The following is a 26436-nucleotide window of genomic DNA, read 5'->3' on the forward strand; positions in this document are numbered from 1 at the left end:
AATCAACATTTTCCAAATATTTCTATTTCTATTAAGGCCCAACTCTCAACTCCATTGCCATATTGTAGTAGGATTACTTGCAAATGCGTCAAGAATTCCTCTCCTCCCTTGTATGCCCTTCCTTTTGCTATGTGACTTTGCTGCTCCTCCCACTCAGAGGTGGAATCTATTCCCCCACTCACTGAATCCCTAAGAATGACTTTAACCACAGAATATAGTGAAAGGGCTATTGTGTGACTTTCAAGCTCTCCAAAATTCTTGATGTTCTGCTATCACTCTCTTAGAATGCAGCCCTGAGACCACCATACAAAGAAGCCTACATTGGCCAAGGAGAGCATGACTGGTCATATGGTGCAGAGATAGCCTTACCACTTAAGATCCCCTTGACTAATAGCCAGAATGAATTGCCAGACATGAGTGAAACCATCTTAGACCATCAACTCCAATTCCATCTGCCAGATGACTACAGCCACATGAGGAACCTCTTATGGCACCCTCAGCACTACCCAGCTGGGTCAGTTTAAATTGCTGACCCCCAAATCACAAGCAAATAGTATGATTGTTTTAAACACAAAGATGTAGAGTGCAGGCATACCTCATTATATTGTGCTTCGCTTTATTGCGATCATAGGTATTATGTTTGTCACTAATAGAAGTTTTGTAGCAACCCTATGTTGAGAGGATCAATTGGTGCCATTTTTCCAACAGATATAGGTGACAGCATGTTTTTGCAATAAATTATCTTTTCAATTTAGATAAGTACATTGTTTTTTTTGTTGTTGTTTGTTTTAGATATAATGCTATGGCACTCTATAGTATAAGGTAAACATAACTTTTATTTGCCCTGGCAAACCCACAGATTTGTGTGATTCACTTTATTGTGGTGGTCTGAAACCAAACCTGCAATATCTCCCAGGTATGCCTGTAGTTTATTACACAGCAAAAGCTAGCTGAACCACACTTCATATGTGAGATCTTCTCTAATGGCTGGAAGAAAGTTCACTGCACACTTAGGGAAAAAAAAGTTCAAAATCTTACTTCAGCACTTGTTAAATCTTAAACATATGACTTAACTCTTCTTTAAAGATCAAATGCTAAAAATTGAATTGTCAAGGGGCTCATAGGAGATAACATATTTAAGCACCTAAGCAAAGGAATTGCCATATAGGAGATACTTACTTTTCTTACACTTGTCACTTCCCACCTCATTATAGTTTTTTGGGTAAATAAATTCTGTTATATTTTTAAGGGCAAGAACTTAATTGATCTTTGAATTACTTGTAATACAAAGTGTCTTATACATTCTGGCTAGTCAATGCTTGCATGATGAGTCAATGCTCAAATGACTTGGCTTCAATGCTCAGTGACTTGGTCCCTATACTTCTTGGCTCCTCCATTTAGGGAGTGGGGGAGGTAGAAGAGCGTAAAGGGGAAATAAGTGTTGATGAAGGGAGACTTGACTTGGGGTGGTGAACACACAATACAATATACAGATGATGTATCATAGAATTGTACACATGGCTCTGGCTGGTTGGTTCAGTGGTAGAGCATCACCCCGGCATGTGGATGTCCTGGATCCGATTCCCAGGGAGGACACACAGGAGAAGCGACCATGTGTTTTTCCACTGCTCCCCCTCCCCCTTCTCTTTCACTCTTCCTCTCCTGCAGCCATGGCTCAATTGATTCGAGCATGTCAGCCCCAGGTGCTGAGGATGGCTCCATGGAGCCTCCTGTTTCAGGTGCTAAAAATAGCTGGGTTGGGGAGCAACAGGACTTACATGGGCAGAGAGCATCACCAGTAAAGGAGTTGCTGCATGGATCCCAGTTGAAGTGCTTAAGGAGTCAGCAAACCTGGCTTGCCTGATTTTGTAAATAAAGTTTTACTGTAACTCATTTGTCTACATATTGTCTGCTGTGGCTGCTTTCACACTACAATAACAAAATTGTTGTGGTGGAAACACACACAAATCCAAAATGTTTACCATCTGGCCCCTTATAGAAATAGTTGGCTTTCTTCCAGTTTAGAGTAATCAGCTCATTGAGGGCACGGTCACACTCAGATGCATGGAGTTAGAAAGCCTAATCTCTTTCTGTTAGGATAGTCTGCCATTTTATATATTTTTTCTACTCAGTTGCACACTCATCACACCTGATTTTTCAAATACCTGCTCAAAGGAACGTATGTGCTGAGTAACAGTGTTCAAGACTTCTGTTCTGTGAGAGTCACTGAGGAAATGTCAGCTGTGGTCTATCCACCCACCTAGTTAAGGACACGCGATCATTTGGCCTTCTGAAGCTGGAGGCCACGGAGCTACACCGAGCACTAAATGAAAAATAAAAAATGAAAAGATTGGCTTTCGACACAAACTTGAATGACTGGAATTTCATCTTTATTATCTGAAGTGGGAGCGTGTGACTTGTCAACCTCCACCTGTTCTGGCATCAGGAAGAAATATCACAGAAATTATCCTCTGCCTAGTCATCTCATTAGAGGCCAGGTACAGCCCATTAAAAAAAATCTGATGGATAAAGATTTAAAAAAAAATCAACCAGCTAATACAAATGCATTTGAGGTTTGTTATGCATGATACAAAATTACCTGGTCCTTCAGATATAAAGCATTTGGCTCTGAGAAAGATGGCACTTAAGTAAAAGGAATTCGTTACAAATACATAGAAATGATAAACTGCATTGACTGGGAAACTAAATTGCTTTTACTAAGAAAACTGATCATTAAATGGTCATTTTTTTTTTTTTTTTCAGAAACAAGGCACTCCTTCAAAGGGAAAGATTGTAGAGCATAAAACTGACAGATCTGACATCTATATAAAAGAGATGGGTTATATTTATTTTTATCTTTATCATTGTTTTTTATCCAGATCAGTAGGAATTCTCAATGATCCTTTTCACTACCCCTCAAGGTGCTGGTTTGCTACATAGTCACACCTGTGCAAATTCTGATACCTACTTCAAAATGCTCCTCCTATACATCTCCATTTTTCCAGCCTCAAATCCACCATCCTATTTGGGTCCTTTCCCTTTGATGATTGCAACAGTTTGCTAATTACTCCTTCCAAATTTGGTCTTTTGTCATACCAGTTCACCCTACAGGGCACTGCCATAATTTTTTTTTAAAAACTCATTTAATTTATTCATCGAATGTTGCATGATTACCCATTTGTTGCACTCCCAGCTACTCTGCTAGGAACAAAAACAGATGTGGTTTGGTGTCTGACTAAGGTTGCCAGATAAAATATAGAATACTGTCAATTCTGAATTTCAGAAAAATAAAATTTTTAGTATAAATGTGCTCCACATATTGCATGGGGAAGATTTATACCAGGAAGGAAGGAAGGAAGGAAGGAAGGAAGGAAGGAAGGAAGGAAGGAAGGAAGGAAGGAAGGAAGGAAGGAAGGAAGGAAGGAAGGAGGGAGGGAGGGAGGGAGGGAGGGAGGGAGGGAGGGAGGGAGGGAGGGAGGGAGGGAGGGAGGGAGGGAGGGAGGAAGAAAGAGAGAAAGAGAAAGAAAGAGAAAGAAAGAAAGAAAGAAAGAAAGAAAGAAAGAAAGAAAGAAAGAAAGAAAGAAAGAAAGAAAGAAAGAAAGAAAGAAAGTGGCCTAACCTGTGGTGGCGCAGTGGATAAAGCGTCAACCTGGAAATGCTGAGGTCGCCAGTTCAAACCCTGGGCTCGCCCGGTCAAGGCACATATGAGAGTTGAAGCTTCCTGCTCCTCCCCACCTTTCCCTCTCTCTCTCTCTCTCTCTCCTCTAAAATGAATAAATAAAAATAATTAAGAAAGAAAGAAAGAAAGAAAGAAAGAAAGAAAGAAAGAAAGAAAGAAAGAAAGAAAGAAAGAAAATATTATTTATCTGAATGTCAAACTTAATTGGGTGTCTTGCATTTTAATTTGCTAAATTCCTCAACTTTATCAGACCCAAGTGGAATCTACAACCTACTTAGGGAAACAGATATTAATCATATAATCTCACAACTAAATGTGATGCAGCAACTGTGAAATGTGCAGTAGGGCAGAGTTTCAGAAGGTTGTTAAAGGTTGTTATGAGAACCTGTGTTCAGGGAATTGAATTTCTTGGGAAAGTGAATGGGCTTCCTTGAGAAGGTAATATACAAAAGCAGAGTTGTTGGGCTTAAGTAGATGTCATCCAGGGGAAGAGGTGAGGAAATTAATTAAATGGGATAAACAAAAGCAAATCTGGAGAGCAAGGTTAGGAGTGACTGAGGGAAGGCCAACGAGCTGGGACAGCTTGATGGGTGATGAAGCTAAAAATGCCAGTGATGGCCAGACCAGGCAGGGGCCCCTAGACCATGATGAACAATTTTTTCTTTATTTGAAGGACCTTAGAAACCTGTGAAGAAAGAGGTTTCTGTTTGTTTCTTTGCTTTTGTTTTGTTTTGTTTTTAAGCAAGGAGTTACAAAACCAGGTTTACATTTCAAAAAGAGACTGTACCCTCCTGTAAGAAATAAGTAACAACTTCTCAGCCATGACACTTCTTGTCTCTTGTAAATGGTGATAATGATAAAAGCATCACCAGGTGACTGAAAAGGAAAAAAAAAACCCAGATAATGCTTACAATACTGGTTTGCAAACTGTAAATGCCAAAGGTGCCAAATATTATTATAAATATTTTCAATGTCCTCCAATAAAAAATCTCAATCTCACCCTGGCCAGTTGGCTCAGTGGTAGAGCGTCGGCCTGGTGTGCGGAAGTCCTGGATTCGATTCCCGGCCAGGGCATACAGGAGAAGCGCCCATCTGCTTCTCCACCCCTCCCCCTCTCCTTCCTCTCTGTCTCTCTCTTCCCCTCCCGCAGCCGAGGCTCCATTGGAGCAAAAGATGGCCCGGGCGCTGGGGATGGCTCCTTGGCTTCTGCCCCAGGTGCTAGAGTGGCTCTGGTCGCGACAGAGCGATGCCCCCGATGGGCAGAGCATCGACCCCTGGTGGGTGTGCCGGGTGGATCCCGGTCAGGCGCATGCGGGAGTCTGTCTGACTGCCTCCCTGTTTCCAGCTTCAGAAAAAAAAAAGTCTCAATCTCCTTTGCTAACCCATCTCTCCACATTTTTCTACACGTCCATCACTCAGCGAATTGGGCCACAGATCCTTGAACATCTCTCTATCTTTTTCCTGAATATTTTATATATTTGACTCTCTCCCCTGCATGTTTATAGAAACCATTCTTCCAAAACTGATCGAACATTTAGCTCCCCACCAAGACCTTTTTAATGCTTAACTACATATCTGAGGATGCTTGTCATACTATTATGTGCATTAAAATGTTTTATGTTCTTACTTCTCAATCTGTTCACTAGATTCTTCAGTTGATGAGTATCATTAAGCACCTTTTGTTAAACAACTATGTTGGTCATTCAAAGTAACTCATTTATTACCCTCATAGAAGTTAGGATCTAGTGAGAAAAAATAATAGCCACTTAATATTCTATGTTTAATAAAATGGGAGTGAGCTCTTCTACAAAGGCGTGAACATCCCACAGGGTCTAAATCATAATCCTATTTAAGTATCTGGCGCCCAGGTCAGTACCTAGAACATAGTAAGAGCTTTAATATAATATATGTTTACTAATTTTAATTATTCCATGAGAAAGGTGTTATGAAGAAAAACAACAACAAAAAAAAAGGTTGAGAAGTTCACTGTCCCGAGGGGAGGTAGGAAGACTTTGCAGACCCGATTCTACGGAGTGAGCTGTACCATGAAAAATGAGTAGAAATCTATCAAGTAAAAAGAGATTCCTAACCAAGGAACAGTGTATATTATAAGCCACGGGGCTTTAAAAGGGGCTAGTGAGGACAGAGCCTAAAATGCTGAGGGGGAGCCACATTTAAAGAAAATCTATGTCATCTTTTCATCCATCCATTCATTCAGCAAATGTTTATAGAAACTCATTCCTCGCTAGTCACTACTTCCAGCACCAGAGATAGTACCGTGCAAAGGTTAAACGAGGTCTTTGTTTTTGGAGCTCACTTACATTCTAGTGGGTTGATGGAAGCAACACACATAAAATGAGAAGTCTGTGCTATAATGAAAAGAAAATGTTATGCTGGAGAGGGATTCGAAGGAGTGCCTTTTAGCCTGGATCATTGAGAGGAGCCTCTGACACTGAAGTTGAAACCTGGTGTAAGAAGAAGGAATGACCATGTGGCAATCTGAATAAAAATAAAAGTATTGCAAAGAGAAGTAACTGATGATATAAAGCCCCTATGGTGAGAATAAGACTGGTTCAAGGAACCAAAAGGCCAAGTTGGTGGTCAAAGATTGTGTTAGGAAATAAAGTATAAAGCTGGGAATGTGCAGGGGCCAGATCATGAAGGGCAGGGATTAGCTTTTGTCCCGGGTTTGGGGGGAGTGATGGGATATGATTACAGTCCATGCTGCAGGCCAGGAGAAGCCCATGGAAGAATGACATAATCTGACAGGTACTTCAGATGGATGACTCCGGTAACGAGTGGAGCATGGACAGAAAGGGAGTAGGAGGCTTAGGAACACCTGTTAGTGAGGCTGTTGCAGCTGTCCAGGTGACATGGTTGAGGTTGCTGTGAAGATGGAAAGGATAGATCTAAGTGTCACTTGAAAAATTTGTAACCATACTGTAAGTCTTTAAGCAAAGGGGTCCATCAATCATCCACTGTGGAGCCCAGCCTAGGGCTCAAATTGCTCATTGCAAGATCTCAATAATTAAGTGTGAAGTACAATCAAGGTGTATCACACCTTATCTGTCCTAACCATCCTACTGCAAACACTCTTTTCTCTCTTCCTCGCCCTTTCCTCTTATACTGGAAAGCCCTGAAATTCCACAGGAGATACTAAGTCATGCAAAGTGAAGTATTCAGAAGATGGCTGGCAGTTTCTGCTCTGCCAAGTAATACTTGAATGGCTTCAGTCAAGTCATTTACACCTCTTTAGTTCTGATTACATCAACCTTTAAAAAACAGGGCGGATAACAATCACACCACTTGTCTTCCTGCTGCAGAGAGCTGCGGTGAGGATCAAAAGAGATCATGAATTTCTTTCAGCAACACTGTGAAACCTTCTTTTACAAACACCAAACAGTTATAGAGAAATATACCAAAACTATGTCAACTACAAGGGGAAACAGGACAAAACTTTAAATACTGATTTCAGGTGTAGTGTTTAAAAGTAAATGAATGGAAAACACACTCCACTTTCCTACTTGACATGTAATTATCCCAATTACACACTACATATTTACTACATCATTGATTTAAAATACTTCTTGAGAACCAAATGGACTGGCTAGCTACCGAGGGGAATTAAAGATGAAATAGTCACAGAAAAACAAACTGTCCAGCCCCTCAATGTCATCCTCCTAAAGGGAAGCACGACCTTCAGATACTTCTTTTTTTGGACAAAGTCTATACTTTTCTTTTCATGACAAACCATCGTCAGTCAAGAGCTCTTCGGGTCATTAATGGTGTCTTGCGATGATCCTTAAAATTCGCCACTCATTTCACTCTTGATTAAAGCGAAAGAAAGTGCAGCATCTAAGCCCTCAACTGATTTACACTTCAGTCTAATTTCTTCCTTTCTCATTCCTCTTCCTTTTCACTGGATAATATCTCCCATGTAATTAGGCTAAAAAAAAAGTGTCTCATCAAATGGTTTGATTGAACTGTGGCACACTGCGTTTCCCATGTAGGCTGCTGGGGCAGAGAGAAAGTAGGGGACCCTAGGAGAGAGTGTCACACCTGGGCTGGAGCAGGCACCACCTGCTGTGGCGGTGATTAAGGTGAACAGTGTGAGTGTTTGGAGTAACTGGGCTCTCACTCTCTCTGCTCCTTCTGTGCTGATTTATTACTCCAGTTGTGCCAGCCACTTTCTCAGTCTCCTTGTCCACAGCCCAGCAGGTGGCACCTGACACGCTTGAACGCCACCATTGTGGTGAAGCAGACAGAGGACTAAACAGAGAATCTGGAAACTTCTGCTTCAGCCTTACCTTGGCCCTAACTTGAAAAGTGTGATTTGGGAATCAATCCACAAACTCTCAGGCTTTTAGTTTCTTAACATAAAAAATAATTTGATTGGAAAAGGTTCCTGAAGACCTCTTCCAAGCCCAGCAGTTGCTAATTTCACAAATGCAAAGCAGTTTTTGAGTCCAAAGAAGGTCTTTCATCAGAAAATTCTTTTACTGGAATCACTCCAGGCCCTGAGGAACTTACTGTTCAGATGGAACATCTATTTCTCAGTTCCTGTTATTGAGATACTTGTGCAGGGAAATAAAGGGTTGCTATCTTAAAATTGTCTGAGTGTTCTTATATGATAGCTAGTCTCATGAGTCCTTCATAACTGACAGATGATGAGGGTAGCAGTGCATACAAACAAAATGGCCGCCTAGCATAGAAAACACCAGAAATAGACATAAAAAACAACAACAACAACAGGGAACTGGCTACAGAGGGCCAGGGGTCCAGGTTTACATTCCTAACTCACATTAGAGCTGTCCCTTCTTAGAGTATGACTGACATGTCAATATGAGCCCCAATGAGACAATGCACTGACAAATGACATCGGAGCAGTAGGAAGCAGGTACTGAAACATCCCTACATTTGTGATGCACAGCAGGCTTAGTCCGCATGTCTAGTCTTTACATTTCAGGTCAGGAGCTAATTAAGTTGCTATCAAGGCCTTTATGCTACATTATTTCTTTATGGCTCACACACCCACATGTGCCCTGACACACACACACACACACACACACACACACACACACACACACACACACAATCCAAATGAAAAACCATCGCCATTCTTGAAAGATTTGTTTCATTAGTTTTACCCTCAAAATTAATGAACTTCCTGCCATGTGCACGAAGGACCAAGAATAAAAGTAGACTTAAAGACGATCTAGTAGGAGTGAAGAGATATCTTAGGATGTGGTCTATCACTGGCAACAGAAAGTTGAATATCAAAACTGCAAAGACAAAGCTGCTGGGCAACCTTAGGATTATTATAATTTGCAGTAGAGAACTAAAACTAGGAAGGTTTGGGGGCTTGGCTAGAATTATAATTTGAGGTAAAAGCCTATAGGAACTGTTGGAAACCAAATTTCCTGATAAATGGGTTTCTTACGCTGAATAAAAAGTGATGTGGGTGAGTCACGAACAGGCTCCCTTGGCAACGAAGAGGTCCCACATTCTTGAATCCCTGACCATTCCCTCCCAGCTGACCCTGGAACTCATAGGAGTTTCCACAGGCATTTCAGAAAGCACAAATAATTGCCTATAATAATGGAACGGGGCTTGTGAATATAGGAAAGTGTTCTGAGCACTTGGTCTCAATGCCAGGGAAAAGATTTTACATTTGCACTGATTACCTGAATTAAAACGTCAATAGGTTCCAAGAGTTAACTGCTTAGGAGGTGGAAGAACTCTGAATGAGCCGCCTAACTCATTGAGGCTCAGTTTCTTTTCCTGTAAATTCATGATAATAATAGTATCTTATTTGAAGGATGGTTAGTAAAGATTAAATGAGGTAAGCTCAAGCATTTAGTTCAGTACCTGACACAAAGTAAGTGCATACTTTTAGGTGTAGAAAATATTCACTGTCTTCATAATTAATAATTAATCTTGCCTCTAGGAAGAACCTAAAGGCCCTTTTAAAAGAGTCAGGTACTACATTTGCAAAAACGACTCTGAGAACTTTTTCCCACCATCCCAGATAATATTGCAAAAATATTTACATGTTTAGAGCCCGAATCTGGATTTAAACTGCTTAGATACCCAACCTGGTTTTACCCTGTATTACCGGTATCACCTTAGGCAAATAACACAAACATTCTGTGCCTCGGTATCTGTATCTGTACAATGGGAAAACAACTGTACCGGCCTCACGGGAAAATTAAATAAATTAGGACCCTAAGAAGGCTCTCAGGTGCATTGAAAGAACTAAAAGAGCCTGACCTGTGGTGGCGCAGTGGATAAAGCGTCAACCTGGAAACACTGAGGTTGCCGGTTCAAAACCCTGGCTTGCCTGGTCAAGGCACATATGGGAGTTGGTGCTTCCTGCTCCTCCCCCTTCTCTCTCTCTCTCTCTCTCTCTCTCTATCTCTCTTTCTCTCTCTCCCCCCTAAAATGAATAAATAAATAAATAAAAATTAAAAAAAGAAAGAACTAAAAGAAACAATAATATATTATTATGATTATTATTATTACTTAGAGTAAAGGAGACATTGTTATTCTTGTCAAAGTACAGAGGTCTCCTTTCTTGGTTTATTTTTAAAAGATTGGATTAACTTCAGTGAACACTCAAAGATACCCATCCAAATATGCAGAGATGAGGGTTCACAGAAAGGAATATAAAATAATTTGTTCAAGGAAAAAGATATGCAATAAAGCCTTGCCCCTCCAAACCACGGGACTCTCTCTCCACCCAAATTATTCAAGAGACCAAATTTTCCAAACAGCTGCTACTTAACTCTTTAATCATCTTTTCGAACTTTTAAACTGTCAGGATGCTGCTAACACTGACCTCCAAATTCCAAGAGGATCTTTGTTTGTTTTATCTGTGATCTAATTCCTCACAAGGGCCTTTGGGCTTTCATGAAAACCAGGGATTCGAAACAGCTGAGGTGACTCTATTATCTATACCTGCAAAGAAGCCCAAAGCTTTTGCTGCCCCATCACTGCTTGCTCATGATAAGTCTGGGATTTCAGGCCAGGAGTTAAATGAACAGACCGTGGAAGCACATTTAATATTTTCAATCAGAGTGGAAGCCTTTTGTCTAGAGCCATGGACACAAGGGCAAGCCTGGGGGACTAGTTCTTTGCTCATGATTGCCACCATTCTGGGCATGTGTCTGCCCAAACCCCTGTCCCTGAACCTGTGAGACACAAGTCTTGCTGCAAGTCTTGCATGTTCTTTGTTATAAAAGAGTTCTCTGTGCGGCAATTTCAAATTTTAAAAAGTACTCATTTCACTTGGCCGTTTGGGCTGTCTCCTCCTCCTCGTTTGTGTCTCTGCAGACAACCAGAACCTACCTCTCTCCTCCTCCTTCCCTTCTACAACACCAAATGACAAAGGTGCCCAGCAAATAAATGTTAAGTAAAAGATCCACACATTCAGTTAAACGCTGTGCTCTATCAACCCTCTCTACTACTGCCTAGCAACCGTGGTGGCTCACCCTGAGTTCATTTTCATTTTAATGTGCCACACGGAAAAGCAGCCTAAATATATACCCCCGGTTCTGAAGCATATAATCTGTAAACTACAGAAACAGGCAGATCATTTCCATTAGTTTCCTGTGTAGCAAAAACCACAATTTGCACCCAAAGAGTGTAATTATATTCAAATTCTGAAAGAGTGCCTCAGAAAGAGTTGAAATTCATAGTTTGGGAGAAAATCACTCAGGAGTATTACCCAGTTATGTTTTAACGCGGGGAGGATGGCAGGAATATTTCAAAACAGCGAAACAAGGGTGGGTGAGAACAGTAGCCCAGAAAAATGTGGCTTGTTGATTTCTAGGCTTGTTGGTTTAGGTTCAAATGGCCTGTCAAAAGCAGGTGAGCCAGGGGCGGGGACTGGAGCAGGGAGCAGGTCTTTGAACAATAACTCGGTTGTGGTTGTCAGATGGGAAACAGACAGGTGGCACGACACAGGCTGTTTCCTCCCTCCTTTCTGACAAGTGAGACCCGACCTGGGCACGTAGTGTCTCCCAGCACAGACACCTGAATCTGAGTACTTTTTCACATTGGGGTCCCCCCCCTGTATAGAGGAAGTCTTAGAACACCTCAAGAAGCCCTACTTCTTAGCACAAAGTCAGGCACCTAAGAAGAATACACATGAGGGACTAATTTTTACAAAAGGCCAGAAATGTCCAACGCTGGCAGAATATGGTCCTGTAGGACCACATCTGGTTAAGGAGCAATCTGCAGAAAGAGAGGTGGGAGACAAGGTTGCAATTTGAGACAGGGTCTTAAAGAAGTGAGCAGTTGGCCTTCCTGCAGTAGAATAAGAGTAAGGTGATGAACCCTTGGAGTCAGACTGCCCAGCTCCCAAACAAATTGGATACTGACTAGATGCCCATGGCCAAGTCCCCACTTTGCCCACCTGAAATATCAGGGAGGGTCAGATAATCCCTAAGCTCTCTTTTAGCCCTGAAACTCCAAGAGTTGTTGTGCTTTTGAGGGGTACGTGGCGTTCCCTATCCTTTGCCTCATCTGTAAATTACTATCCTTACTCACCTATCGAATGGGAATCAGTCATGTGGCACTCCATTCAATCATTTACTCATTCTTTCAAAAAGTGTGTGTCAAATATGGATGTTTGATCCTTCTGATCCTTTTAAGTAATATCTCCTTGGGTCAGAAGAGGTGCAGGCACTGATAAACATTCAAGCATTTATTATGAACGGGACACTCTCCTAGACGCTTTGGAAAGGGGTGTCAACCACATTAATCAGAATGGTTCATTGAACTGTGCACTGTATTCCTGACAAAAGAGCTGTGTTTGTTTTCTGTCTGTTCTTGGGATAACAGACTTGTGGTATAGCAGAAAGAGCAAGAGCTTTGCGGTCAGGCCTGGGTCTGAATTCTGGCTCTACCACCACATTACTTTGGTCAAGCCACTTAACCTCTCTGAGCCTCATTCTTTTCACTTATGAAATGGCGGTAACATTATTAATGTCAAAGGACTGTGGGAATGAAATGAAACCATGCATGCAAAGCAGTGGAAGAGAGCTGGGTACACAGTAGATGTGCATAATATGTTGGTGTAGGATCCAGGGCGGTCTCTGAAAACTCCAAACGGAAGTAGCAATAATCCATCTGGTCTTTATAAACTCAGTTGCTATTCTGCCCTCTGCTCTGATGGGGCTCAACACAGCAGAGTTTCTTAAACACCACACGGAGCTCCTTTCTAGTATTAATAAGGTTTGTTTACATGAGAGCTGTGTTCTCCCCATCTCGGTGTGACTCTGCAGTGAAGTTGGATAGCAGGCTTTATAACCTCACAGTGCACCACTCTTGTACATTATGCTGCTTCTGTCAGAGCAGAAAAGAGAAAAATGTGGCTTTGGCAAAAGTTATCATGCTAGTCAAGAAAATAGACATATAAAGGAGCTCAGGTTTAAGATACACAATGGTGTCCTTTAAGACATATAGATTGAAGAATCATGTAGACCATGTGCTGAGAATCCATTGGAGCAGTCATCTAACTCAACCCTCTCATTGTAGAAATAAGACAGAAATAAAAAAAAGACAATTTTCAGCAGCTACATAGTATGAAGGCACACACTTTATGCTACACAGAAAACTACACATAAAAGAAAGAGAATAGGTTAAAAGATCAAGATATCTCATATGATGTCTACATGTTGAGTAAGAGTTAATACAATTTTTAAAAATAATGTCATATCCAAAGTCACAAAGTTGGTCAGAGGGGAAACTAGGAGTAAAATCTATGACTCAGCATAATATCCTTTCCCTAAGAAATTTAAAACTCCGGTTTTTAATTTGGGCTCCACAAGTCAAATCTAAGGGTTCTGGCATAACAGTGTGCTCCCACCACCCCTATGACCCTCAAGTCCTGGTGAGTAAAAGTATCAGAAATATCATCGAAAGGAGATCCCTATTTCCAGATCTGAAAGCAGTCACTGAAAGACCTGTCCTTTCCTAGTAGAAACTAGACTCAGAAGTTTTGTTTTCAATGGATACTATGTATCACATAGAAACGTTGAAATCCTGTAGGGTTTGCTAGACACAAGATCCAATTCTGAACTTCCAACATGTTCTCAGGACATGTCTTGGAGGCCACACTCCTTTCACTTCACTAGGTCCCTGAGTTTCTGAGAAGTTCTGTTATAATCTGTTATTCCAGGCAAAAATGTGCCTGGCATGGATGTTTATATGTTACCAAAAAGCAAAAGCTGACCACACATGGCATTGTCTTTCAGTGCCACAAACAAGAAAATACTTATTAAGGTTTTCTCTTCTGCATTTCCATAAAGAAATGGTGAGTAAAAGTAGTAATCTCTTGGAGGCAAAGTATTACTACAGGTAAGAAAATGAAGATTAGTTGATACTTGTTCTTTAAGCTCAAACTACCAACCAGCCAACATTTAACACTGAAGTTCAATTTTGTACAAGGAATTGAAAGAGCATTATCATGAAAACATTTCTCATATTGTATTTAACCTGCATACAGTGGTTTACAATGTACTTGGCACAACTTGTTCAATTTCCCACACAATTCTGTGACATATTTACGGTAAGTATTACTATTGCCATTATCAGTGTACAGATTAAGAAATCAAGGTAAGTCAAGTCTTATCCAGGTTCACAAAATTCCTCAATGACAAAAAGAAGATTGAGACCTATTCCTCCAATTCATAGATCCTTGATTGACAGCCCCTACTCCACCTTACACTATGCTGCCCATGATAACTTTACTATCATAATAAATATCTTTAGAAGTACATATTCTCAAAATCATTTTTCAGAAGTATCTGAATACAAAAACAAAAACATACAGATAAAGAAAAGAAAAATCCATTTCTTTCCCCAAAGAGTTAAATACCTTGCTTGGGATTTATAACCGCAAAGGTATTATAATTACAAGACATTTTCTAAATCATGTCGCCCAAGCCTCATAGCCATGCCATAAAGTAGACAGGTTTTTTCATATTTATAGTTTAAAATGAACTTTCACAACATAAAAAAGTCCAACAGGAAAAAAAATAATAAAATTGATCCACATTTTTCAGCTGCCAAAAATCTATTGATACTTATTTAACCTGCTCTTATTCACTGAAAAATGAGATGTGGAAAGAGCTGGTGATGTGTGTTAGGAAAGAAAAACAGTGAGCAACTGTAGTTTAAAATGGAAGTCACTGCAAGGTAGGAATGTCTGGTCCGGAAAGGCAGCAGGGCAAGTAGAGAGAGCCTAGTGTGGACACTAGAGTCCATATGCAGAGCACGTGGCTATCGTCAGGATTAGCATACAGGCACATCAAGGCGCAGACTCAGTCTCACCAGGCTAACTAGAAGGAAAACAAACACAAGTGTCAACTAAACCTACTGGTGTTGATTTGTCCGTAGCTACTGCATATAAATAGAATGTGTCCTCTTGAGGCATCATCTTTATCAATTGTGTAAGTTACTACCATTGTCCTGGAAGGCTTTATTTTTCCACTGTGAAAGTTTGAATTCAACAGAGATTCACCAAATGGTACAATTTTACTTCTTTCCCAATGACAGGATCTGGGGGAGATGGGGTGCAGGAAGAATGTTACAGGATAAATTGTGACCCCCCCAAAATTCAAATGTTAAAACCCTAATCTTCAGTACTTCAGAGTGTAACTGTATTTGGAAATAGTGCCTTTAAAGAGGTGATTCAGTTAAAATGAGACATTTGGGGGAACCTTAATCCAATCTGATCAGTATCCTTATAAGAAAAGGAAATTTGAGCATACATGAAAACATCAGGGCTGGGTAAACACAGAGCAAAGACCAGGTGAGGACACAGTAAGAAGGTATCAGTCTATAAGATATAGAGAAAGATCTCAGAAGAAATAAAATCTGCCAACATTATGAACTTGGAAGTCTAGCCTTCAGAACTGTGAGAAAATAAATTTCTGTTATTTAAGCCACCCAGGCTGTGACTTAATATTTTTGTGACATTATGAACTTGGAAGTCTAGCCTTCAGAACTGTGAGAAAATAAATTTCTGTTATTTAAGCCACCCAGGCTGTGACTTAATATTTTTTTATGGCAGCCCCAACAAACTAATACAGGGAAGCAAATATGAATAAGTTCATAGTTTATCTTCAGACATTTGCTTCCCTTCCTGATTACCCAGGGTTCCAGCAAAGCTAGCTTTCTGAGATCTGGTAAATTCACCCACTAAAATGTAATATACAATGTGTTACCTCCTCCAGTTTCAAAATCAGACAATGAGGGGCTAAAGTTTTTACTAATGAATTTTGGTTATCAGTCAGTTTGGTAAAGCTCACCCCCCAGGAAATAGTTGTTTTAATGGTCTCATCTCTCCCTAAGATCTGGCAGCCCTCACCTGCACCTCAACCAATGATCCATGTTGGAAGCCCTGAAGAAATTTACACTACAATATTACAGCCTTCCTATCGTTTATTAAGAACGTGTTAATCTCCAGACCTAACACTTGCCAGCAAATTTTAGAGAAGAAAAACAATGTATCAAGAGGAGAGAGAGACAAGGAGAACCCAATTTAATTAATTTATCACCAAGGACAAAAGCATATAAATCTTATCATTTTATCTGTCAACCAACACTATTAATTATTCAGCAAACTGAATCCCAAGAAGGAAGGGAGAGGGAAAGTGGTTAGAAAACAGCTGGCTGAGCATGAGAAAGTGCTCAACAGATCAGAGCCAAACAGGCCCCATGGCTGGAAAAACTTAAGAGGTAGTTGTCTGTGACAATGAATGAGTAACATAATTCCTCACAGGAAGGACTCTTGGCTGATGTGACACAAATGGGGCCAGCACCGCTCCTGTTAAGATGATTCAGATAGGATTCAGCTCTCTCTCTCTCTCTCTCTCTCTCTCTCTCTCTCTCTCTCACACACACACACACACACACACACACACACACACACACATGTTGCTAAGCAAGAGACTTCCCTCTAAATATATTGTGGTGTGTCCCCTTTTAAAGTTGAGTTCTGGTCTCAACTAGTTTCCCCTAAGGCCTGGAGTCAGTCAAGTTTGTTACATTATGGAGGATAAAATGTAAGATATATCCTAGACCTAGGATACTTAGAAAAGCCTGTTTGCTAAACTATAAATATTTAAACATTTATTTTTAGATAGATTGACTTCTTAAAGGCAGGTGAGACAAAAATAAACATACAAAACTTCTTTAGGAAACTGAAGGTTAGTAAACAAATATATATTAGTATTTATGTGTCCCATACCACTAAACTATCTACCAGTTTTGATAAACATGATATTTAAGTATGGTAATAAAGGCAAGGATGAAAAATATCTGTAAGAAAATTTTGAATAACAGAAAAATGGAAGTCTGTATTTTATAAAGGATATTTACATTCTATATTAATTGATTTTGTGAAGTATCTGGATCCTCATCCTGCCCCCCCCCCCATTTTCTAAATCATAGAAGGACTTACCATAAGTGATCAAAATACTTCCAAACTTATTTCTAGCTGAACACCACAATGTCTTATTTACTCTTCTATCCCCAGCAAATAGGACACAGACTGGCACATAGCAAATACTCAATAAATGCTGACTGAATGATTTTTGAATGAAGAGATCACAAAAGAGAGCCAGGAACCTCAGAGAAGGGACTAAGCAATGAGGAAAAAGCTTGCCAATTTCCAGTTAAGAGGAGAGTTCATTGTATCCTGAGATACAATCTTATTATGAGACTATTTTAGGTGTCCCAGGAATGTGTGGCTTTGTTTTCTACGACCCATAAAGAAGCTCAGCCTTCTCTAGAGTGCCTTGTAATAAAAACTGTAGGTAAATCCATACATCATTTTCTAAAAGACTGGAACCAAGGCTATGTAAAATATGTTTAGAGAATTTCTGTTTCTTCTATCTGTCTTAGTGTGAATTCATTCCACTCTAGGGCATAATGGTTTTGGGGAGAGGGTGCCAACAGCTGATTTAAAGGGAAACTCTGAGGACTTTTGACTTCTCAGGAAATGGGCAAGGGGGAAAGAAAAGACAAACAAAATAATCTCCCTTGAGTCCCTTGAGTTCTTGGGTTCAAGCCTCTAGTTTTCATTTTTACCAGAATATAGGTATTTACTTTTTCACAGAAAACAGAAACTGGTGTCTTTAACTCTAGAATAGGTTGGCAGAACACTATTAGTAACAACCATTAGTCTCATGGTGCTATGCCTCCTACCACCTCCATCCAAAAGGCTTTTAAAAACAATTGCTGTTAGCTCAGCCTTTGTTTTGGATGAGGGGGAAACAAGCATACTTTCAGTAAGAATGAGAAGAAGCAGGTTAGAAAAGCACTGAGGGGTCTCTGGGTCCTTTCAGGGCTCCAAAGGTCTCAGTTTGGAAGGGGAATTGGAGCCAAAGGTTGGGGCATTTTGGTGATCACTGCTTCTCTTGATTCTGAGCTCAAAAACATTAATTATATATGCAAGGAGCCTGCTTGATATAGATGAATTCATTCTCCAAGCCTCAAATCAATGGAATGGGACTTCAGGATTGAATGAGGATACTGAGGAGTTGACTTCATGAGCTTTCCTGTCTTAGCTTTGCAGACCCTGGAGTTTACTGCGTTCTGGAGCTCTGATAGACCTGGGGAGCTTTTCTGGCGTCTCTCATCATTTATTTGCTTTGTTCTTCTTTACCATCATACTGAATCTGATCAGATGTAGGTTAATGAGAAACCAGACTGGGAACCAGTCAAAAAGATGGTACTGAGCAAACAGAGAAGAGTTGTGATTAACTTGTGTAAGGCTCAACAACTTTAGGAGAGAGGGAGAGGGAGGAAGAGAAGGAGGCAGAGAGAAAGAGAGAAACTTGGAAGATTTAGAGATTTAGGAACCCCTGGGAAGTAGAGCTCTGCAAATTCCATCACTTAACTCCTCACTGCTTTTAACTGTTCACATCCTGAACAGAAAACACCCAGACTCTGCCAGTTTATAACCTCTAACTAAGGCATAATCTTCATCTCCCCGCTGATCAATTATACTAATTAGCAAAATTTACCTAATTATTGCTGAGTGTTTCCGTGTTTAATTATGGCTATTAGTAATAGTCTGTCTGGCTTTCTCCAGCCCCATGACCCTTCTATTCTTTGCCACTCTTTATAAACTCACCTGCACTTCCAGTCCCTCTTCCTCTTCGGAACTATCAGTTTCCATATCAGTAAAATGGCATTTGCATGTGTGTGTGTGTGTGTGTGTGTGTGTGTGTGTGTGTGTGTGTGTGTGATTGTGTTTTTCTCCTCTCCTAAGATATTTGTTTGTTAGTTTGTATGCTTGTTTGATGGGAGTGGGGGGGCTTTGTTTTTTTAAAAACAGAAGCCTCTACAGAAGTCACAGAGAACACAGCAAGCTGATCAAGATCGATCATTCCCTCCTCCCCACCACCCCACTCCACCAACCTTACAAGCTCTGAGCTGCTTGACAACTCCATCAAATGAAATTTAAAGAGAGAGCCAGAATACATGATGGCATTTTCTCAATGTGCTTCCATTTAACCCTACAGACAGCGCAGAGCAGAATCCCACGGCTAGGAGGCAGTGGGAAGAACTGATGTTCCGAATGGGGTCTGCATGTTATAGGTCTTCAAAATACAAGCTAGGGCAGGGGACCTCCGGTGTAGTTCACTTGTGCAGCTCTCTGGAGTCTGCTTCTGTAATCAGGTCTGTGATTCTTATTCTCTTTGCCATTGGAATGGAGTGCATAGTAAACAAATAATGAAGCTCTCTTCTTTAGAACATTTTACTACAGCAAGTTCCTACGTTAGAGGCAGACATCACCCTTTCCGAGGCAGCCTGCATAGAGCTGAAAATAGTTTTAAAAGCCAGAGATCTCTTCCTTCAGGAGCTATGCAAGGAGGATTTGGAGCAAAATTGTGTAAACAAGCCCACCCCTGCTACTTTTAATCGAAATAACATTTGCATAAATAGTGGAATCGAAGTTATTATAATTTACTCTTGGGTCAATAATAAGTGCACTATGCCTTGTCTATAGATTGCTTCCTCTCTGGTAGTTAGCAATATTGGATGTACAGTTTTTTATAATAGCTGCTCTTTCTATACATAAAGCTGCCCAAAGAAGCAATAATGGCCACTGCTTATTAATTACGTTTTCTGCCTTCAACTACTCCCCCTCACCCCCAGCCTTTGCCACACAGGCCACTTTACAGCAGTTCAAACAACTTCTAGCTGAAAACCTAAGGATTCTTGATGTCTGCTATTTCCCTGTAACTAGCTCCCAAGCAAGATCAGAGAGAAGGGTGAAAGGAAGGTGAATGAATGAATTCTCAAAGTGCAGCACTGTGGAAATTATCTTAATAAGTTGCCTTTCGTCGTGGGGGAGGGGTGACAAAAAGGGGGACAGTTGTAAAGGCGGAAGTATGTGGTGTCGGTGCAGCTACGGATAAGGGAGCTAAGGAGAGAATAATCCATCAGAGAAATGGGGGGGGGGGGGCCGGGTCAGAAAACATCGACATGTCTTTACAGGGAAACTGGACATTTTCTTCCCTCATGCACATGCGATGCCTTTCATCATTTTAAATTCATTTTTTTTATTCTCTTCCCACCCTTGACATTACCTGAACGGCGTGTGGGTTAAGGAATTGCATGCCCCATTAAAAGGATAAAGAGCAGAGAGACCCACCGTGCCCTCCTCGCAGGGAAACTGGGTTGCGATAGATAGAAATAGGCACTGAGTGATGCTTGCTGCCGTGGAAATGGTGCTCGTGCTGAGAGTGAGACCCCGACGATGAGGAGGAGGAGGAGGAGGAGGAGGAGGAGGAGGAGGCTACATTAGAGGAACTCCACACAGAGCTGACGATACATCCCCAGAAGAGGGACCAGATCCCAAGCGTCCAGGCCGGCCGGCGAGGAGGGCTCCGTCTCGTGTGGATTCTCAGGTGCATGATCAACGCACTGGACCACTACAGATAGGCAGTTTGAATTCCAGCCAGTGAGGAATAATGAAGTTCATGTTGCCCAGGGGCCCATCATAGCAGGAAGAAGACTTGTCCAAATTTTGGAAAGAGGGAAGGAAGAAGCGCTTTCAAGACAGATGATGAATCAGTTAAATATATATATATACTACTTGAAGAAAAAAAAATGATAGAAGGCAAAATCCCCTACCCCCTTGCCTGGTGTTTAAATTTAGGATGCCAAAGTCCATCCAGGTATAGCAACCCTCCTAGGGAGCCCAGTAATGCCAAACATGTCAGGGGAGGCCCTCGGGGCTTCCTCCTGATCTCCAGGCACCTCAGGTTTGATGACTTAACTGCACACTCCGGGAAGCCACAAAGAGGAAAGGTGGAAATGAAGAAGGAGGAAGAGACAGCAGGACGCCCAAGTAGGTTCAGGTTAGTTTATCCCAACATCCAAGCAGTTTGAACATTTTTTTTTCTTTTTCCACTTCCATGCGATGCAATGCAGAACTGCCAAGCAAAAGGCGGCTGCAGGAAGAGTTCTTCGCGTGTTTCTTGGAGTCTCGGAGGAAAGACGCGGACGCTGTTAACCCTGCACTTTCTGGAAGAGCTCCACGAGCCTCCGCCTGCTCCCCGGGTTTCCCAACTGAAGGAAAAGCAGTAACAGCAGCAGCAGCAGCAGCCGGAGGAAGAGAACCAGGAGGACTGGAGGGAAAGAGAGGAGGAGGAACCCAGCGCGGAGCAGCTACCCAAACCAACGTGGCAGGGAGAGGAGAGAGGTGGGTGGGTGAGCAGGGTGAGCAAGAGAGGAGGTGCCTGCGGGCGGCAGAGGTGGTAGAGAGGCGGGTGGGCGCCTGCAAAGTGCTCAGAACTGGGAGGCACAGGTGAAGTGAAGAGAGGAGTTGGGGAGCCAAATTCACAAATGGGCAAGTCATATGCAAATAGCACACTCCCGAGAGCAAATCAGTGCAGCCCGAGCGCTCTGCCGAGGGACTGGCTGGCTCGGGAGGAAGGAGGGGCCGAGCGCCCGGAATCCCAGCCCTCCCCATTCAAGTACACGCTGGCCCGTCTACACCCTCCACCTCCCCGCAGGCACACCCCGCCCCCCAACCCGCACCCCCCCCCCTGCGCCGCGCTTCGCTTCCCTCCCAGCAGTGAGCGCGTCCACGTGTTACTGTGTGTGTGTGTGTGTGTGTGTGTGTGTGTGTGTGTGTGTGTGTGAGAGAGAGAGAGAGAGAGAGAGAGAGAGAGAGAGAGAGAGAGAGAGAGAGAGAGAGAGGCAGAGAGAGAATGAGTGAGAGACAGACGGACGGACACTGAACATTTTTTATCACCCTTTTCTCTTTCTCTCCCCAGCACATTAAGCCAAACTCTCACGATTAAGGCACCTTTTACAGTTCGTTAAGAAAACTGCGGCGATGGCTAATGCTGAAGTAGACCCAAATAGAAATAAAAATAAACCCCTTGAGTCAGCAGAAGCGCGGAAGCGGCTGCAGGCAGCGGTGCCATGCTCACACGCCCCCTGGCTAGGCGGTCAGCACCGCGGTCAGCGCTGCGCTTGGGCTCCTCTAGGAATTAACACGCCAAAGCTGATTTGCGGCCTGGGGACTCTGGAGGCTGAGGGGCTTGGTGGCCTGGAGGCCCTCCAAGAAGATAGCTTCCACCCTCGCTGAACAGGACACTCTTGGAATTCAGGAACCGGAGCTGAGCGCCCTCGCTGGCAATCTTGGTCAAAGAACTGCAAAAGGGGTGAGGGTTGAGTCTGCTGGAGGAAGAGGAGTGGCGGCCTGTCCAGGACTGGCCTCAGAGACAATGCCCCGGTGGGTGAAGACTCCGGGCCTTCAGGGCACTGGGCAACAAAGAAAGCACAGCTTTTACATCCAGGCTGAACTTGCAGGGAAGAGCAGGAGTGGCAGAAAGAGGCTTGGTGCGCCTGTCGTGGCCATCTGTGACTCCGGGAGGAAGCTGACCAGAATTCTGCCAGGGAACAGTGACATTCCGGACAAGCGGCCTCCACCTCATCGCCCGCCCCCCCCCATTCCACGTGATGTGCTGGAGGCACAAACCCAACAGGCAGTCCTCTTAGACCCTAGTTTAAAAAAAGCATATTATATTGGGAGGGGTGTGGCACAGAGGAAATAAAATTACTGCTTAATTCATATCATCTATTATTATGACACTTGCTTGTTAAAATATATACATACAAATATATATATATTATATATATATGGCATTTAGGTGACATTTTGTCTTTTTTTTTAAAGGAGCTTATAGCACCTGCTTTCAAGAACATTTCAAACCCTGTAACTGAAAATGAGAACAGGGATTAAGGCAGTCCTATTCATCTTTGGGACACTCCAAAGAGAAACTGAGGAAGTTAGCATCATATGTCTTTCTACCAGATAGAGATCTAACCTCTAGATGGTTTATCTTCAAGGTCAGATATCAAGTCCATTTCAGATTTTTGGTGGTGACTTGGTCATCTGGTTCTGAAATCAATGTTCTCTCAAAAGCCCATGCTGTCTGCAGTAAATGGTATATGTATAGTCATCCCAACTGTTCTGGCTCTCAGCTGTAAGGGGATTTATAGGGGACCCACCCATGATCTCTCTCTCAATGTCTTTCATGTCCTTGGGTGGCATCCAAGAAAGACTATGCCTTAAACCAACAACATGTACCCAGAAACACCACAAGTGGCAGGGGTGGTTTATGGAGACGCAGTTTCTTGCTCTGTAAAACATGAATAATGCTTTCCCTCATGAGTTTCTTGGGAGTTTTAAAAGAGATACACTGCATCTGGCATAGCACCGAACAAAGAGTGGCAGTACTCTCTGTCAATAGAAAAAGAATCTAAAACTCCAAGAAGGTCAAGTATATGGTTAAGTAGATGGTTAGGGTCTTATGTTATTATTAGTAGAAAAGTAAGAGTGGGGAATTTTATGCCTAGTATCCTGCCTTAAGGTAGATCATAATTCCCATTCAATCCAACCACTCCTTTAGTATCCAGATGAAATCCATTGCATTTTGGACTTATTCAAACTCTGTATCATGCTGTTAAGGGGACTTAGATGACCTGATTCATGCTTAATTCTCCAACCCCTTACTACCCTCCAGTCTCCCAGACCCTCTTTCTGTTCGTTGAATATTTTAAGTCCTTTTCCAACTCTGAACCTTTATACTTGCTGGCTCCTTTTATCTGAAAGACTTTTCCCCAAGTTTTTTATGTGATTGGCTCATTCCAAATGTCACCTTTTCAGAGGCCATCTCTGGCCTTCATATCAAGTTAGCCATCACACCCCTAAAAGGCACTTTGTCCGATTACCTTGTTCTACTTCCTCTCAGCACTCTCCACTTTCTGCAATTATTTTGCTTGTGTCTGTTCATAGTCTAGCTCCTTAAAAAAACCAACTGTTAGCTCCCTGAAAGCTGAGTCTCTGTTTTGCTCCCCCCATAGTGTCTCAATAAATGTATCAAATAAATTAACTACCAATCTGATATTCACATGTTCTTATGTCATTAGTTTTACTGATGCATTTATCTGGCTTTAGTGACATCGATACCCAGAGATGCACATTTCCAGAGTTGATGAGTTGACCACCCATCCACACAACGTTGCTCCTCTTTTCCAAATTGGCACTGGGTGTTGAAGACTGCCTCTAACTTTGTCCCGAGGAAGCCTGGGAAGCTTTGATGGGCCTTCCAATTAATTCTCTGCTAGGCAACAAAGTGAAAATAAATCCTTAATGCAGTACAAAATCTGGAAATGCTGCTGGTGTGTCACAGCTGGAGCTATTTATTTCACTTGTCACAGTTATAATTTATTTATTTACTTTTTGCAAAATGTCAAAAGAAGTAGCTGTGAATCCAGTAAGGCTGACTCCGTTTGGGGACCCCGCTGAACACTGAGAAAACCTAGCAGAGGGCAGATGCAAGACTGATTTATTTTTTCTCCTTTTACTCCAAAGAGATAACCCCCAATTATCCTGATAAAATGCATGTCCTTCTCCAGTTTAACACATTGTTGGTTTCTTTTTATATTTATTTCTTATCTCTCCTGTCTCTTCCTCTAGTCAACACATTTGTACCTAGATTTGTTTTTCTAATCTCATTCTTTTCAGGCCTAATAGAGTTTATATTAGGCTACCTTATTAAATGTGTTTTTAATTTTTAACTCCAGTGATACCTTTTAAACACTGCCTGCACCTACAGTCCAGCTGACAGATTCATCACTCCCTGCAGGACCACTGAAAGCTGCTCTCTCTCCTCCTGAGCTGTCTTCTCTAGGAGATCCAAGAGTGAAAACACTGGGAATGAAGAGTGCAGCTCCAGGAGAAAGATGTAAACCCACTTTTAAGACAGAAAAGAGGAGAAATAGATATAAAAAGATTATGCCCACCACAGATTAAAAGTGAAAAAGTATATATGATTTTGCAGGAACAACCATGCCTAGGTCCACGTGCATAAACTCCCATGAAGTCCTAGACAGACTCTTTGGAACTTTAAGTTTCTGAATGGAATCCAGATTAAAAACAAACAAACAAATGAACACAAACAAAAACCCTGTAACTGGATTTGGCTGGTTACCAGCTGGGTTTCTCTATTATTTCAGACTTTAAATTTGGTATTATAGATCTCCTTCCCCTACTTTTTAAATTTCTCCCCTCTGCCCCAACTCCCAGGAAACTGTCCCAAGGTGAGGTAGAAGAATCCATACCTATCTGACCCTCTGTGTCTTGCTTCAGCCTGTATTTCTTCTATAAAGCAATCTTTTGGCTTCTACAATAAGCCTCATAATGGTGCTTACTGGTATCAGGCACCAGGGACCTAATGTGAAGTTGCCCTGTCAGTCCCTCACAATACATTTTGTCTCTACACATGGCTCTTCTCGCTTGTATAGACTCCGACTTTCTACTTCACTGCCAGCAGCAGACACCTGTCAAGATTTTTGTCACAGGCACATCTAATATGACTGCACAGACACAGAAAGCACCGAGCAGTCTATTTCTAAGCTCATAGGTGAGGGCCCTCTTTTTCTGAATACAAAGTGGAGACAACCTTACTTCCTCTCTCTAGGCAGAGTTCCAAGGTATATGTAGGAAGAAGTGAAAAACAAACAAACCAGCAACTAAACTCTCATAATGTGAAGGAAAATAAAAGTCCTGAAAAAATACAGGTGACTGTCAACATGGCTATAAATATATCCAAAGGTTCCAGTGACACCAATAAAACAGTCAAACTTTGCTTTATTATAGTCAGTAGATTTATTTATAGCCACATAATTCAGCCTTCTGCTCATTTATTTAAGAAAACCATCCTGCAAAAAGGAGATTTTGGTTATATTTCCCACTTGGGGGTATAAAAGAAAAGCTTTATTCTTTTAAGCATCATTCCTAAAGGTATTTGATATTTTAAAAAAGACAATGACATCTTCACATAAGTTTATACTTTAGAGGATGCACGTACTGCTTTTTTTCCTTTAACTTCTTTCTTTCTCTTATAAACATCCAGTTATTCTTTTGTCCTCCTTGTGGCTGAAGTGGGGATATCAAGAGTTTGGATGTTGGAAAAATCTCTCTAGGAAATTTTCCAAATCTGTAGAGTTTCAATCAATGGGGCTGAGATATCCATTTCCTTAGAATCTTACACATTTCTTCAAGGGTAGGAAAAATATGAAATGTTCCTGTATGAGCCTGAGCCTGCTTACTTTGAAGTTTAAGTGCAATTATTTTATCATGGAAGCACATTTTCCTTTTACAAAGAACAGGAATCAATCAGTCCCTTTAGAGAGATCGGGAAATTCAAACTCGT

The 26436-nt window shown here is 41.7% G+C and overlaps 1 protein-coding gene across 17 annotated transcripts in view; it reads right to left on the bottom strand.

The window, feature by feature from the left end:
* Positions 1-26436, bottom strand: part of NRXN3 (neurexin 3) — a 1639812-nt gene that overhangs the window by 540911 nt on the left and 1072465 nt on the right. For 3 of the 17 annotated variants that reach the window (XM_066388160.1, XM_066388156.1, XM_066388157.1), the window contains exon 1: positions 20355-21491. The exons of the other annotated variants lie outside the window; for them this stretch is intronic. In XM_066388160.1, coding sequence (XP_066244257.1) covers positions 20355-20616 — 262 coding nt within the window. In that variant the 5' untranslated portion in view covers positions 20617-21491. Of the gene's footprint in view, positions 1-20354; positions 21492-26436 lie in introns of those variants that run through there. 17 annotated transcript variants of the gene reach the window in all.

Source organism: Saccopteryx leptura, chromosome 6 (genome assembly GCF_036850995.1).
Source record: "Saccopteryx leptura isolate mSacLep1 chromosome 6, mSacLep1_pri_phased_curated, whole genome shotgun sequence".
NCBI lineage: Eukaryota > Metazoa > Chordata > Mammalia > Chiroptera > Emballonuridae > Saccopteryx > Saccopteryx leptura.